Source organism: Alligator mississippiensis, chromosome 4 (genome assembly GCF_030867095.1).
Source record: "Alligator mississippiensis isolate rAllMis1 chromosome 4, rAllMis1, whole genome shotgun sequence".
Taxonomy (NCBI): Eukaryota; Metazoa; Chordata; order Crocodylia; family Alligatoridae; genus Alligator; species Alligator mississippiensis.
This window is the reverse complement of record NC_081827.1, coordinates 74,204,900-74,220,584: the sequence shown is the minus strand read 5'-3', so window position 1 is coordinate 74,220,584 and position 15,685 is coordinate 74,204,900. Positions and strand designations below refer to the sequence as shown.

Genomic DNA, 15,685 nt, shown 5'->3' with positions numbered 1-15,685 from the left:
GTCATACTGGGTGCTAGCAAGCAAGAGTGTGAGCTTCTCTTGCTTGTTCCCCATACTCCTAGTGCTTGTATAAAGACATTTTAGTCCCCCAAAGGGGGCTCTTGGTGCCCCTGTTCCTTGATGGCATGTGTTCCCTTTATTACTTACCTGGTGTGGTCTGGTGCCTTGTTTATGGCTTACCAACCCCTTAATACTTGATACTTATGCTTAATGCAAACCAGCTCCTCCACCACCCAGTGGCTATGTCCTGAATTAGTTCTTGCTGCAGAAAGCTAAGCTGCAAGAAATATTTGTGTTCATTTTCTTTTCTTTTTTTCGTAAACTACAGAGTAAACTTAGTATGGTAAAATTTGGGATAAGGTATTCCATAACGTGGATTCTTTCTTCCAAAATATAACACTTCGTATTTGTCCTTATTGAATTCATCCTATTTATTTCAGTCCCTGTTTCCCAATTTATTCAGGTCATTTTGAATCCTAATCTTATTCTCAAAAATGTCTTATATGGGTGAAGTAAACTCTGGCCTTTAGTTGTCTTCTTTCTTCCAAGTCACTAATGAAGATATCAAAGAATACTAGACAAACCCCTCCAAATGCCACCAGATTTCCTCAATTTAACAATGAGCCATTTCATGACCACTCTTCAAGCATAAGAATCTGCCCCTTTTGTCTTTTCTAACCCACATTCCAAACCACACACATGTCCTAGTTAACCAGGTTTTAGAAACATAACTGAATCCTTTGAACCTAGACAACAGAGAAGTCTGAAAGAAGTCTGTTCATCAAACCAAGAACAGTGCTGATTTTAAATAATAATGCATGTTTAAAAATATATGTAAAGCTGCTACATGTAATATTATCAGTATTATGCTATAAGTCAAGTTTTTCTTAGGAGAATACATTAGAGATACATAATATTGTAAAATAAAATGCACATGAAGGTGACAGTAATTTATTTGGAACATATTAACCTGGATGTAAAATTCCACCTGTAATAAAGAAAACATTATTTTCTCAAACTCTTTCAGATATTACTACACGGTGACATCCCACACAAGATTATAACTGAATGCTGATGTTTCAGATCATATTTAAGCGATAGTATCAGTGTGGCTAAGCCTTCTTCCCCTCAAACAACCTAAAACAAAGCAATTCCCGCATCATACACATACCTCTACTAGCTACCAAACACACATTGTATAGAGCGATGAATCCTGCTGTAACACACCTTCCAATCTTGCTCTTTCACACGTACACTGATAAAAACATCTAGTTGCAAACGGCTAAAGAGCACTTGTATTTCAAGCTCAGCAGAATGAATATGAGAAATAAACTTCAGAACTACAGGAAACTGCTTGTTCTCTTTAAAAGGAAAAGAGCCAAGTAACTGGTTCCTCAGCAGGCAGGCACTACCATCTGCTGGTTAATCAATTTTACTGTTCATCTGATTTAGGTCAGAAGTGTGTAACTAACATATGGAAGAAATATGTAGCAAACCTTAAGATGGTTTGAACCATGCTTGATTTAAACGTCTAAGAAGCTGATACCGTCCTTGTAGAAGTCTGACCAAAAAGCTGAGGCTGTTCAAGCAAATTGAATGATCCCAAATGAGCACATAAGGTACTAAATTCCCATATACAATTTAGGGAGCTAGTAAATGATGAGGAGGGGACTTCCCTCTGGAGATTGGGTCACTGGAATAGGGTTTTTTTGTCTCAGACAGTTATACAGACAAAACTAGGAAATCCTGTGCTTGGAAATGTTTGAATACTGATTCTTTACTTGCAAAAGTCAGTACCTGAAGACTATGCAGTTCTACTACCTAGTTTAAAAAAATTCAACAGCTTTATTACAAATATAAAACTTTATAAGAGTAGAACCTAAGGCCAACTTTTTCAGATCCAAAACTTAGGCTTCTTAAGACATGTTTAGGCCCTAAAATTTCCCTAACTTTGATAAGGGATGAGCATTTATAACTGATCCATATATCATTGGGAGCTTCAGGTGCTCAGCAATTATGAGTATCAGACAAATTCTATTTAGATGCCAACTTATTCTACTAGATGTATAAAATTAGACACTCACATCTGAAAATGTTGGTCTTAGTTTAACAAAATACAGCCTTTTTGGTATCTCTGTTTGGAAACAGGCAAGTTCTAAACGTTAGAAAATAGTAACTTCACAAATGAATCTATCAACATAACAAGCAATTCTAGTTTTCTGTTTGAAAATAGCAAATTCTCTGATTAAAACCCCCCAAATCTGCGATTGAAATGAAACATCACTATACACACACACACACACACACACACATATCAGTTGAACACAATGTTTTATTGATATATTTACAATTTTAAAGCAATGTGGAAGCCTACCAGTGCTTCAATTATTATAATAAAATACATTCTAAGTATCTATACATTTTGGTATTTGATTTGGGGTTTTTTATCATGGATAATCAGAGCTCCCCCTGCCCCCTTCACTCACCAGGACGCAGGTCCAGACCCCTCACTCCCAAGCCACAGCCTCCCAGCCCTGCTGGTGCCCCTCACTCCCCACCCACAGACCCCCATCCCACCCCAGAGTTGGCCCCCAGCTGCCAGGGCTACAGGGCCAGGGACCTGGATCCGCAGGCCCCTGCTCTCTGCAGCAGCACCTGAGCCCTGGCTGCTGCCTGCAGGAAGCAGCAGCTGCTGTGGCAGAGCAGAGTGCGGAGCCCAACTCCCCCTCTGCCATGGGCAGCATAGCCAGAGTGGAGCCAGTGTGGGGTGGGCTGCCTGCTGCAGGCTTGGGCTCCCTGCCTTGCTGCCCCCCCGGGCATCTACGGCCCAGCAGGTGGGACGCAGGACCCAGCATGGCAACGCAGAGCAAGGCCAGGTTGGGAAGCTCAGTGCTACCACTCGGAGCCTCATGCTGCCATGGCGCGGCAGCCACTGCCTGCCCTGCAGCAGTGGGGGCGGTGGTGTGGAGTTGTGCCCCTCACTTTTGCCAGGTGAGCAGTCAGGGTCGCACAAGGCTTGCAGAACCAAGGAGCTTCCTTGCCCAGTCCCATTCTGCCCTGTTGCACTGGGTCCCACTGGCTGGGTCATTGAGGCCCCAGGGGAAGGCAGCAGGGTGGGGAGCCCAAACCCACAGTGGGCAGCCTCCACTTGCCCCATCCTGTGCACAGATCTGTGGGGAATGTGCTCCCCATGCCCTTCCTGGGAGTGCACACAGCAGGAGGGAGCCAGCCCCACCCACCCACCCCCTTGACAAGCCACCTACAGCCCCATCCTGCTCCAAACCAGGGCCCTGTGACTGTGCATTCTGGCCCTGGGCCCCAAGTCCTGTGGACCATCCTGGCTGGACAGCATCCCCAGCCCCAGCCCTGTCCAACTCCCTCCCTTACTCCCTCCCTATGGGGGCCTCAATCCCCACTCCTTCCTGCCAGACTTACCTGTGAGGATCTGCTCTCCAGGCTGCCTGGCACCCATGTGCATGCATACGTGCGCACATGCACGTGGCACCTCCTGCCTGACTGCCTTCCTTCCACTCCCCCCAGCTGCTCGCAGGCTTGAACTCTGCCAGCTTGCAGAGAGCTCTTTGCAAAAGTGGAAAATCCATGTGTTTCTTGGTTAAAATGAAAAATCCACATTTTTCTTAGTCAAAAGGGAAAATCTGCTCCCCCCTGCCCCCCGCCTTTTCCATAGGAAACAAAATCTGGATCCCTGATCATAATTTCACCTGCTCCCCCAATAAAGAAAAAAAAAACAAAGAAAAAATCACTTTGGAACGTTCTTTAACAGGAATCTGTTCAGTTCTAAGCATAATTGTCATCATATATGAGAAAACAACATTTTAGAACTGGACTGATATGTATAAAGGCAATAGGGGCTAAACTCTTCCTTATGAGCCTATGTGAAGATCACATGAATTTACACGCAAATCTAACTTCATCTTGAGCTCTGTGCCTGAAAAGTTATAGAATTTTAATCTTGTGCTTTTTATAATAAAGGTGAAACATATAGTCTTGAAATATACATATAATATCGAAATATACAATTTTTAATAGTTACATGCAGATTTAGGATATGTAGTAGAATGGTTGTAAGTAATATCAGTGAATACTAAACATACTGAACCAGTCCTGGCTGACTGTTACACTTGTGTATTTGGGTACAGAAACTAGCGTATTTTATAATTAAAGAAAAAACATTGGAATTACTAAGTATATTTATGTGCTCCTTTGAAGCAATTTAAGTTAACATGTACCTAAGCAAAAATATTTTGTTTCTCTATTCTATTTGATAAAGAAAGTTACATATGTGTTAACAGGGGAACTGGGATGGTTTTGAGATAAAACTTTATTTATTTCATTATGTAATTATTTTTGTATCTTTATTACTATTGAATAAAAAATAAAACCTAGACAAATATCTTACTTTTAAATAACAATGTTTGAGATTGTTAAAACAGAAAATACAATACTATCTAAATTTGAATATATTATTCTAAGTGCTTATTACATGTGTTTTTAAGTTCAAAATTAGTTAGGAACAAAATACTTGAAGAAATAATGTGTTTAATCCTTAAGACTTCAATGAATAAAAGGCATTCATAAATGTATAACTCTAAAAAATATGTACATAGCAGAACAATTTTATATTGACGAAGAAATATCTTCCTATAAAAATCCTGATCCCACTTATCCAGAATTTTATCATTGGCTCTAGAAAAACAGAGCTGGGTCCATAACAATATGATTTTAATTTTGTATTAACCTCTGTTAAGCAATAGCCATTTTAATATTTGGGCTACTATGTTTCTCAGTATTTGATCTGCTGTATATTTCACATTAATGTTTGTTGGCTAGACATGCCATCTATTCATTAAAATTGGATAATTAAAATTCAGTTTCTGGTTATCAACTGAATCTTACTAGATTGTTACATTTAACTTAAATTTTTTGTCTTTTCTTTGGTGCTTTCACATCTTTATTTATAAAATGAGAAACATCTTTTGTAAGGTTTTTGTCAAAAGTAACTTATTTTTTATAGTCCATTAGCCCATTATAGCCCATTAGCATTTAAAGCACCATATATATATATAAATAAAATAATTATCAAATACATTGTAAAAATATTAATCGAGGGAAAATTGTCTTGGTATTCATGCTGGTATGATGTATTCCTCTTTCTCACTTGAAACCTTTTTCATTAAGTAGAATCCTTTTGACTTATATTCCAATACAGGTTCTTAAGATGTACGCATATTTGGATAACATAACTTGATAAAAAAAACAGCTACACAAGCCAATAATGTCAGTGATGGTCTTAAAGCTACAATATAAATGCAGAATTCATCACATCCTTTCACCCATGGCGGACGCCAATTAAAGTATTCTATAAAAAAGCACAATTCTTATTAGGCATGGATGTAACTATAACAACTAGAATAATCCAAGTAATAATGAAGAATTTGAATACATACCAATAATTTGATCACGTGTTGCATTTTCTAGAAAAAGAGAAGAAATTAATAGTTCTACCAGGCAAAAAGGTGTTGTTTCATTTCAGTTTTCATTAGTTAACTTACAGAAACAGTAATTAATAAAAAGCCTACTAGAAGTTCTCCATTTCAACTAATAATGTTTAAAAATAATCGCAAACTTCTTAGACCTAAAATATATTTTATAAAACATTCATGCTTCTTGGATAGTGTCCTCTAATGTAAATAAGAAAGATTTAAATGCCTTTTACATGTCTAATAACCACTGGTTAAAAAAATAGAGGGGAAGGGAGTTTTATTTCCCATGCAGATCATTGGTGTTTTTCATTTTCAAAAAAATGCCAATTGATCTCCAAAATACTATGTAGAATTGATAAATATTAGCTTTCATAGCAAACAAAGAAGCAAAGTAACATACCAATTGAGGTTAATTTTTTTCAGAAATATGCATTGATGTTGTGTATATCAATATTTAGGTGCCAAATTTGAGATGGCTTGTGTCTGATTTTCAGAGCTACTGAGGACCTGAAGTTAAAGTGCCTCAAATTGGCTATCTAAAAATTGAGGCACACAGAATTTGTAGATGTTTCTGAAAAGGTCTTTATATGTAACTTAAGGCTGCATACACACATTCAAGTGGTTCTCCTAGTACAGAAATTTACCCAGAGCCATGTGTACAGACATTTCAATGCTGAGGCTCTCAAGAATGGAGAGCTTACAATGCTGATTTGTGCAGCTGGGGGAGGAAGCAGGGGCTTTGCACACATTTCAGCAGGCTCTACAGGCTCCCTCAGTCTGCCTGGCAACAGATGGTAGCTTTGAATAGGGCAGTCCTGATTGGTTGACCCAGACTGTCCATGGTCAGCCTATGTTTCTCTGCTGCATAATTGTGAAGGGGGCCTGTTCTGCTTCCTGTTGGAACAGCAGAGTCTAGCGACTGATGCACCGTCTCCCAGGGGAATACGAGGGAGATGCTGGAGGATTGCGTTCTCTAAGAGAAGTCATGGTATGTACAGACATTAGTTCTCCCTGGCCGCATCCACACAAGTGTGGACATTTGTTTCTCTGGGGACAAGAAGCAGCGGCCTCGTGCACTTCTAGTTGTCTCCAGGGATACCTGTGCCACACACCCCGGGTTACCCCAGGTGGGGTAGTGGAGGCTGGTACCAGCAGCCTTACCTGGGGCTCTGGGGGTCTCCTGGGGCTGCAGCAGTGGTGATCCTGCTGCTCAGAGTCTAGCTTGCACCCAGAGCATGGCTCCAGCCAGCCAGACTCTGGTTTTGGGCGCACAGTTTTGGGTGGTGCACACTGCCCCTGTGTGCACCTCTCTGCTTTTTTTTTGTGCAGGCTTTTTTAATCTCCCAGGGTCAAAAAGCCCTCCAGCATGGAGAACAGCTGAATGTGTGATATGTGGTGCCACAGACATGTCTGCTACACCACATACCGCATGGTGGTGCTCATCTAGACATGGCTCCTGAGTGTGATTTAACCCTGGGTATTTCCAGATTATTTTTCTCTTGGAGTGGCCATTTTTACTTTGGGAGAAAAAACCTGAACATCTGTATACTCGTGGTTTCTCCTAGGAGAACAGCAACTCTCCCAGGAGAAACTGAATGTCTGTACAAGGCCTTAAGCAAGAAACAACTTACAAGCAGAACTGCAGGTACATTTTGCTACTTAGTTTTGGTCTCAGTTCAAACATCTAAACTAACCTAAATAAATATCCTGACTTTAGTATAAGGAAATTTATAGTTTATGACTTCTAGGTAGGTTAAACAAAGTTTGTCCTAGAACTCATGCCTCATCTCATCCATATATGCTACATTTATTCTGCAGCTCTTGATGTTGCTAATTGCTTTTCTTATGAAAACTGTAAAAAAAAGTCTGAAAAATTTACCTAGCTAGCTGGGGTTCTACCTATCAGCAACAATGGGAAAAAAGTAGAGGTGCACCAATATATTGGTTGCATATCAGATTGTCACTGATAAAAGGAAAATTAACATTATCAGCTATTAGCTTTTTTAGGTTTAGCTGATAATGTCACCAATAAATACAATATGCCTTCTGGCTGGGGCCCCTAGACACAGTGTGCATGCACATAGCTAAGGAAGTAGCTGGGCAGCATGGAGAGCAGTGCCCTGCAGGTAAGTCTGCGGAGGGGAAGGGGCATGGGGGAAGGAAGGGGTATGGGAGGGGGTAGACAGAGGCCCCCATGGTGAGGAAGGGAATGGGGCAGGGGCTGGGGGTGCTGCCTAGCTAGGGCAGTGTACGGGATCTGGGGATGGGGCAGGGAGAAGGATGGAGCTGCAGGCAGCTCATCCAGGGGGTGTGGGAGAGGGAGGTGGGGAGGGGGGCATCTCCCCACCGCTGCACACACTCCCTGGGGGGAGGCAGAGGGGGTGCATATGTCCCCCCTCCATATTTGTGCATGGAGTGGATGCAGGCTGCTTGCTGTGAGCTCAGAGCTCTGCTGTCTTTCCCTTGGGACTCCCATACCAGCTGTGTCCCTTGCTTGCCCAGCAGCAGTGGGGCAGTGAGTTGTGCCTCTTGCTGCCAGGCAGGCAGGGGATGTGCAGCCAATGCAAGGCCCGCAGCAGGGCTGAGACCCCCGAGCCCACAGCGGGCAGCCTACATTTGCCCTCGCCCCACTCAGCACTGCTCCGGTTAAAAGTATCCCTCAGCTTAATGGTGGCAGCAGCGCTTGAAATAAAGCTAATTTGACAAGCTTTAGTTCAACCACTGCTGCCGCCATTTTTAAGCACCAGGACACTGATACCCTGGATGAGCTGCCCACAGCTCTTTTCTGCTCTCTGCCCTGGCCCTGGGTCCCATTTACTGCCCTGGCTGGGCAGCGCTGCCAGCCCTAGTCCCTGCCCTTGCCCCATGCCTTTCCTCACAATGGGGAACTCAATCTGCACCCCTCACTCCACTTCCTTCCCCCACACAGACTTCCTTCCCCCACACCCTTTCCCCTCCACAGACTTACCTGCAGGGAGCTGCTCTCCATGCTGCCTGGCTCCATTCATGTAAATTGTTTACCTGATCGGTATCAGCTGATATGGCTGGTTAATAATTAGCTATTGGTATCGGCCAAGAAAATCTTTATGGGTGCCCCCCTAGAAAAAAGCTTGCTAGCTAGAGAATTAAATTTAAGATAAAGAATTTAAGATAAAGATGCCCCACTTTTTATGGAATAAAACCCAGATGAAATACCAAGAACTCCCACCATAATATGCCACTAATTAAATGTTATATGGAAAGAGTCTGCAAAGGGGGGCTCACTCCCATAGGTTGTGCCTATGGGCAGAGCACATCTGAAGAGATAGATCAGTATTTTACATTTCCAGACTGAAACACATTTCCAAATTGTGACTGTGGATGTTACTGAACATGTAAATACAGAAATAAATAGATTACAGGCAGCCTGAAGAGAGTATTTGATTAGGTTTGGCTTTCTTGATTTGGTGACCTAAACTGTTTTAACGTCTGTCAGAAAGTCAGTGATTGGAAATATCAGGCTCTAGAGACAGTAATAATACCTGACTGTGATCGAACTGAAAGTTTGCAATGATCATTTGTGGCCTTGATAAAGCAAAATATGAAGTGCTTCGCTGAACAGGAATAGACTTAAGAATTATGTAAGTGCTTTGTTGCCCTGAGCCTTAACAGAGCACTGAAGAGAAAAACTAAACAAACAAACAAAATCTAATTTTTTTCCTATATTCTTTTTACTACTGAGTAGATATATATTTTTCTTTTGTCACATTGCTTAGTACATTCCTTTGTACTTACTACATAGTTTATTCACACAGGTGTCCCCACGTGGGCACTGACTACACGGTGCTCCTTTTTGATAAGGTTTTCTTGGATAATTGCCACTAGAAAGGCAGAACAAAATTTCTTTTAGATGAATCTTGCTGCAGATATTTATAAATAGGGCATATTTTGAAGTGTTAAACACTATAGGACAAGGGATAGCAACCTATAGTTCATGGACCAGATCTGGCCTGCAAAGGGATTGGATCTGGTAAATGAAGGTCTGACCTGATCGTCATTTTACTAAGAGCATGCCAAATCCTAATCATCTGATCTGGTGGCTGTTCCAGCCTTTGTGGAGAAATGTTCTTCCTCTGCAGCCACTGTTTGGCTTTAGTGGAATGGCTGGAGGGGAATGGTAGCCCATGGCACTGGCTGGGTCATAAGCTGTGGCGTGTGTTAGTAGGAAGTTGCTGACCCCCGCTTTAGGATGTTTGCTAACAGAACTGCTCACACTTCATGTTCAACTTCAAATATTTTATAAACCATTCTCTCATAGTTTCACTGTTATCCTTTCTCTATTAGAGATAACTGCGTTAACACACTACTTTTATTTCTAAGGAAAAAAACTCAAATGTATTTTATTCAAACCCCACTTCATTAGATATATGAATTCTTAAATAAATATATAGGGGTAGAGCTTAGCTTCAAATAAGGCTGATATGAAATAAATCTTAAAAGTAATAAGCTTGTAAAATATCTTTCATTTAATTTGCTGAGCAGTGAGATTTTGCAAAATAATTAAGTTTGTGTGTAATTTTAAGCATGTGAGTGGCCCTACAAAAATAAGTGGTATTACTCAGATACCTAAAATGTGTTGAGCTTGGACCGAAATCCTTAATTATAAAGACCATACAAACAGCATGGCTTATTTTAATTCATGGCTTGCAGTGATCTTAAAGGCCCCTGGAAGACATTACACTTAAGATGCAATGAACCTGTTAATTGTACCATAAATAATAACCCTGACACATTCAGAAAATTAATGGTGTGACAAAATGGGAAACCAGCCCCAGAAATATTCCACAAAATATATATGATGCTGGCTGCACAATGGGGCTTGTTGGCAGCTCCCCAACATTTGGGCAGGCAGACAGACGTGGTAAATCCCACAGTTTTTAGGTGCCAATTTGAGAGGAGCTCATCATCTGAGCTGGGGTGCCAGATTGCAGAAAGCTGTGGGGCTCATTGCAACCTGGCATGGTGCTTGCCTTGCCCTGCAGCTCCCACAGCGGCTGAAAAGCAAGGTACATTCTGGTGTTGGGTACCAGAGAGCCTCATGGCTCACTGTGACCCAGCAGGTTGACTTTCTTCTCTTGCAGCTCTCACAGAGCTGTAGTACAAGGCACTTGACACATCTAGGCCACAGGGACCTTGAGATCAGGGAGAGTCCATGATCCCAAAATCCCCAAGCACGAGGACTTTTAAAAATCATGCATGCAGCCAGGCTCCACGTGTATTTTTCTAACATCCCTGATGCATGAGGCTCTTGGTCCTAGAGCTGGGACCAATAAGTCAATTGTTAGTCCTGGTACAGGGACCAAAACAGTTCGCTCTGAGCTGCCGGTACCTGACTTTCAACTTGCTGGTACAGGGGAAGTCTGGAATATCCCTGCACTGGCAGGTAGTAATGATATGATTAGGATCTGATCCCATATCCCATAACTGTGTGTTCTGCCGTGCATGTGTGACATGGCAGGAGGTGCAATTGTTGGGATTGAGGATCAGATCCCACAGTGCCATTAAATTTACGTATGACAGGGGCCAGAGGATATCACCCTGACTCCTGATTAGAGCTTCAAAGAAAGAAGCAAAGAATTGCTGGATCTGATATTCTTGTAGTCAAGTGAATCTAAAGACTGGCAGGGAAAATGGAAGTAATTTCATATAAAATATACCCCAATACATTGCAGTAAAATGGAGAGGAAAACTCAGAATGTAAAAACAAGCTAAAGGAAATCTGTCAAAAATGGAGTCTCTGAAAGCAAAATCCTTCCTCAATTAAGATACAAATCAGAAATCAAAATATGACTGTGAAATGAGTGTTTCAAATGAAAATATATTCAATAATCCCAGGCTAATTTTGAATTATTTTATTGTAAAGTTGAACCAATCTGTACTGCTAAATGTTATAGAATTTTCATTTGTTCTAACACCAAATTCCCAGTTTTAAAGGACCTTTTTCCTTTCTGGCCTGCTTGTCAGATACTTTGAGACTTGTAACATATTGGCTAGATCAGGTGTAGGCAACTTTTTGGCCAGAGTGCTGGCATACCACAAAAACAAAACTGGGGCAGGGTGTACATGGTTGGACACACTGCATATTAATATAGTTAATAATCATAAATGTTGCTTTGGGGTTTTTTTACAGTAAATAACAGGTTTTGTAAAAATTCTAAACCTTCATATACTACCTTTGTTCTTGTGTATTCTTTTTGGTTATGCATATTGTGATTAGAGAGAGAAAAAAAGGGAGAGAGAAACTAGAGAAAAGAGAGAGAGAGGTAAAGAGAAAGGAAAAAGTGAAAAAGGAAGAGAGAGAAAAAAGAAAGAGAAAGAGGTAAAGGAAAAAGAAAGAAAAGGAGGAAAAAAGAAAGAAAAAGGAAAGAAAAAAGAGAAGAAATAGAAAAAAAGAGAGAGAAAAAAGAAGAGAAGGAAAGAAGAGAGAGAAAAAGAGAGCAAAAGAGAAAGAGAAAGAAAAAAGAAAAGAAGCTAGGGCTAGGGTGCTCAGGCCTCCCTGATGGTCCGGGAGTAGGAGAAGCCCAGGCCCAGGGCTAGGAGGGAGGGCCCAAGGGGTTTGGGTAGACAGACATCCCATTCCACCTGGGTGGAGACAGCACTGGGGTGCTGAGTACCAAGGTGGGGCACTTGGGGCAGGGCAGCACATGGAGGGGTGGGGTGGGGCAGGCTGGCCCAGCTGGCCCCTTGAGAAGGCAGCAGCCGAAGGAGAGTAGGGGCTGGGTGGGAAGTGGGGGCTGCCCTGGGACTCTGCAGGCTCAGGCCAGGGCGGCTGGGCAGGGTGCCCAGTGGCACCTGAGTTGGGTCCTGGCTTGACCCGTGCAGCTTCACAGGGATGGGGCGCAGCTGAATGTCAGGGAATGTCACCTGGCCAGGGCAGGATGCTGGGCTCATAGGGTTCCCAGCTCCAGGCTCAGCCTCCCTGCGTGCTGGACACAGTGCAAGCAGGATGGAGCCACCCAATGTGGGGGCCCAGCTGCAGGAGCCCCCTGTGCCTGGGGAACAGCTGCCATGGGCAGCACTTGGGGCCAAGCCAGCCAGAAGCCTGCAGCACAGTATCCTTGTGCAGCTCCTGTTCCAGTCCAGCCCCTGAAAAGGAGCTGTGGGTGGGCAAGGCCAGGGCCTGGAGAGACTGGGGCAGCCACGATGGTTGTTTCTGAGGTCTGGGGGGCTCCCATGGCCAGGCCCCCACACCAGGGGCAGCTCCACCCCACTCACACTGTGCCCGGTGCACAGGGAGGCTGAGCCCAGAGCTGGAAGCCCCCAAAGCCCAGTGTCCAGCTCTGGCCAGGTGGCGTCCCCTCATTGGCAAGATGGCTGCGCCCCATCCCTGCAGAGCTGCATGGGCTGGGCTGGGCCAGGTCCCATCTTGGGTGCTGCTGGGCACCCCTTCCTGCCCTCCCACTGAGGCCTGAGTCTGTGCATCCTCAGGGCAGCCCCACTTCGCACCTGGTCCCTGCCTTCCTGAGGATCCAGCTAGGCTGGCCTGCCTGCAACACTTTCCCCCGTGCCTTCCAGACCCTGTCCAAAGTGCCTGTTTCCTGGTGCTTGGTGCCCCGGTGCTACCCCCACCTGGGTGGGATGGGATGTCCGACTGCCCAAGCTCCGGCCAGGCACAGAGCTCACCCACCTGCTGGGAGCCTCCAGCGCAGCGGCCTTGTGCAGCGCCTGCCAAGGCCCCAGCCCCACCCATCCACCCACAGCTCCCCTCCAGGGGCTGGGCTGGGCTGGAGGACACAGCCCGGGAACAAGAGGTGGGGTCAGCAGAATGCAGACTGCATTCATGCCTGTATTCTCCTTAGACTGTCCCCAGTGCCTCCTGCAGCACTGGGACCTGTAGCTGGTCTGGAGAGCCCAGAGCAGCCATTTAAAAAAAAAAAAATGTTTTTTTTAGACAATTTCCTTGCATGTCTCCTGGTGTGCTGGGGAAAATGTCTTCATGTGCCACTAATTGACACATGTGCTGGGGGTTGCCTATTCCTGTCCTATACTGAGGCTCAGGTTCTCTGCTTCTCCCTCCTCAGAGAATTTCAGGAATCTGGGAGGAATTTTCTCTGATAACAGGTGGAAAAACTTGTTCTGCAAGCAGTTCCATGTTAACCACAATATGAGGCATATTGATCACATTGATTCTGGGAAATGTTCTTGAGAGCTTTCTCTCCCCCTCTGCTAAAAATAAAAGATCTACTGAAAACTGGAGTAATAAGAAGTAGTGTGTTTAGTGTCTGATGTACTGCAAATGCCTCATCAAACTCTATGTAGAGGCACAGGGGGAATTGTCAGACCCCAGGTTAATTTCCTTATTAATGCAGTAAAGCCATCTCAGGTGCTTAATCCATTCTCAGCACTGCATTCCAAGCTTTTGGATGCTAACTTAAGCAAATTTGGCTTGAAATAACCAGGGATCCTGGTTTTCTCTTTTTAAAGATTGCAAATTCTTTGATAAAATGGTGCATTCTCTAATTAAAAGACCCCAAACCCACATCTTTCCATGATTAAAATGAAACACCACTATATATATAGGTAGCAGCTGAACACAATGTTTTATTAATATATTTACAATTTTAAAGCAATTTGGAAGCCAACCAGTGCTTCAATCACTATAAAAAAATAAATTCTAAATACCTATCCACTTCAGTGTTTGATTTGGGGGTTTTTATCATGGAAAATCAGAGCTCCCCCTACCCTCTTCACTCACCAAGATATGAGTCTAGCTGTGGTTGCCTGCCCCCATCTTTGTGGTGCTGAGCAGCCTGATATGATGCTGCTGCCCTGCCCATGCCATTGCTCCTCACTCCCAAACTACAACCCCTTGGCCCTACTGGTGCCCTTCACTCACCACCCACAGTCCCCTACCAAACCCCAGCCCTGCTAGAGGGCCCCCAGATGTACCTGAGCCCCAGCTGCTGCCCATCAGAGGTTGCAGCTGCTGCAGTGGAACAGAGCATGGAACTTGGCTCCCCCTTCTCTACGGCCAGCACAGATGAAGCAGAGCCCATGGAGGTGGGGTGGTGTGGTATATGCGGGCTGCCTGCTGTGGGCTCAGGCTCCCTGCCCTTCTTCCCTGCCCCTAGGGCCTCCATGGCTCAGCAGGCAAGACCTGGCACGGCAGGGTAGAGTGGGGCAGGGAGGCTTATGCTGCTGCTGGGAGCCCTGCCCTCCCCTGCCATGGCAAGGCACCCCCTGCCCAACCAGCAGCAGCAGGGAGCACAAATTTGCACCACCACCCCTGCTGCTGCCAAGTGGGCAGAGGGTATCTCACCACAGCAATGTGGGGCTTGCAGCAGCAGCACCAGGCTTCCCTGCCCTGCTGTGCCTTGCTGCACCAGGTCCTGCCTGCTGGGCTGCAGAGGCCCCAGGGGGAAGGCAGCAGGGTGGGGAGCCTGAGCTTGCAGTGGGCAGCCCCCCCCCCCCCGCCCACCCCACACACAAATCTGGGGGGTATGTGCCTTCCATGCCCCCCCAGGATTGTGCACAGTGACAGGGGACTACCACCCTGCCAACCCCTGATGAGCTGCCCTTGGCTCTGTCCTGCTCCCTGCCTGGGGCCTGTGGCCACACACGGCCCTGGGTACCAAGCCAGCCCTGTCCAATTTCCTCCCTCCCTCACTATGGGGGCCTCAATCCCTCTTCCCCCCACAGACTTACCTGTGGGGAGCTGCTCTCCAGGCTACCTAGGAGCCATGTGCATGTGTACGTGTACACATACAGATGGCGTCCCCTGCCTGACCACACTCCTCTTGCTCCCCCCAGCCCCTTGCAGGCTGGAACTCTGCTAGCCTGTAAGGGGAAAACAATGGTTTCCTGCATTTTTCTCCTCAAAAAGAGAAAATGTGGCTTTTACTGCATTTTTCCATGATGAACAGAAAACCCAGATCCCTGGAGGCAAACTTGTATGATTTATGTTCTTGCTACAGTGACTGAAGTCAATACTCTCACCAAACATTCATTAAAATTCATGTATGCTTCTCTGGCTAGCTGGCTGCATGCCAGGAGTGCTTTCTCAGATTCTCAGAGCAGAGAATAGCTGGAAATCTGGAGATATCAGGAGTTGTGATGCAAATCTGAATTACACATGGCTAGATTATAGCCAAACTACAAAGGGGTGGGGGAGAGGGACAAATAACAGCAAGGGCAATTACATA

The 15,685-nt window shown here is 44.7% G+C and overlaps 1 protein-coding gene across 1 annotated transcript in view; it reads right to left on the bottom strand.

The window, feature by feature from the left end:
• Positions 1 to 3,418: 3,418 nt before the first annotated feature.
• The window catches only part of LOC102565718 (glioma pathogenesis-related protein 1-like), a 30,706-nt gene continuing 18,439 nt past the window's right edge, over positions 3,419 to 15,685 (bottom strand). Inside the window, exons 4-6 of the mRNA XM_006259834.4 lie at positions 9,279 to 9,364; positions 5,469 to 5,495; positions 3,419 to 5,380 (exon numbers count right to left, since the gene is read on the bottom strand). Of these exons, the coding sequence (XP_006259896.1) occupies positions 5,235 to 5,380; positions 5,469 to 5,495; positions 9,279 to 9,364 (259 nt within the window). The 3' untranslated portion in view covers positions 3,419 to 5,234. The remainder of the gene's footprint in view (positions 5,381 to 5,468; positions 5,496 to 9,278; positions 9,365 to 15,685) is intronic.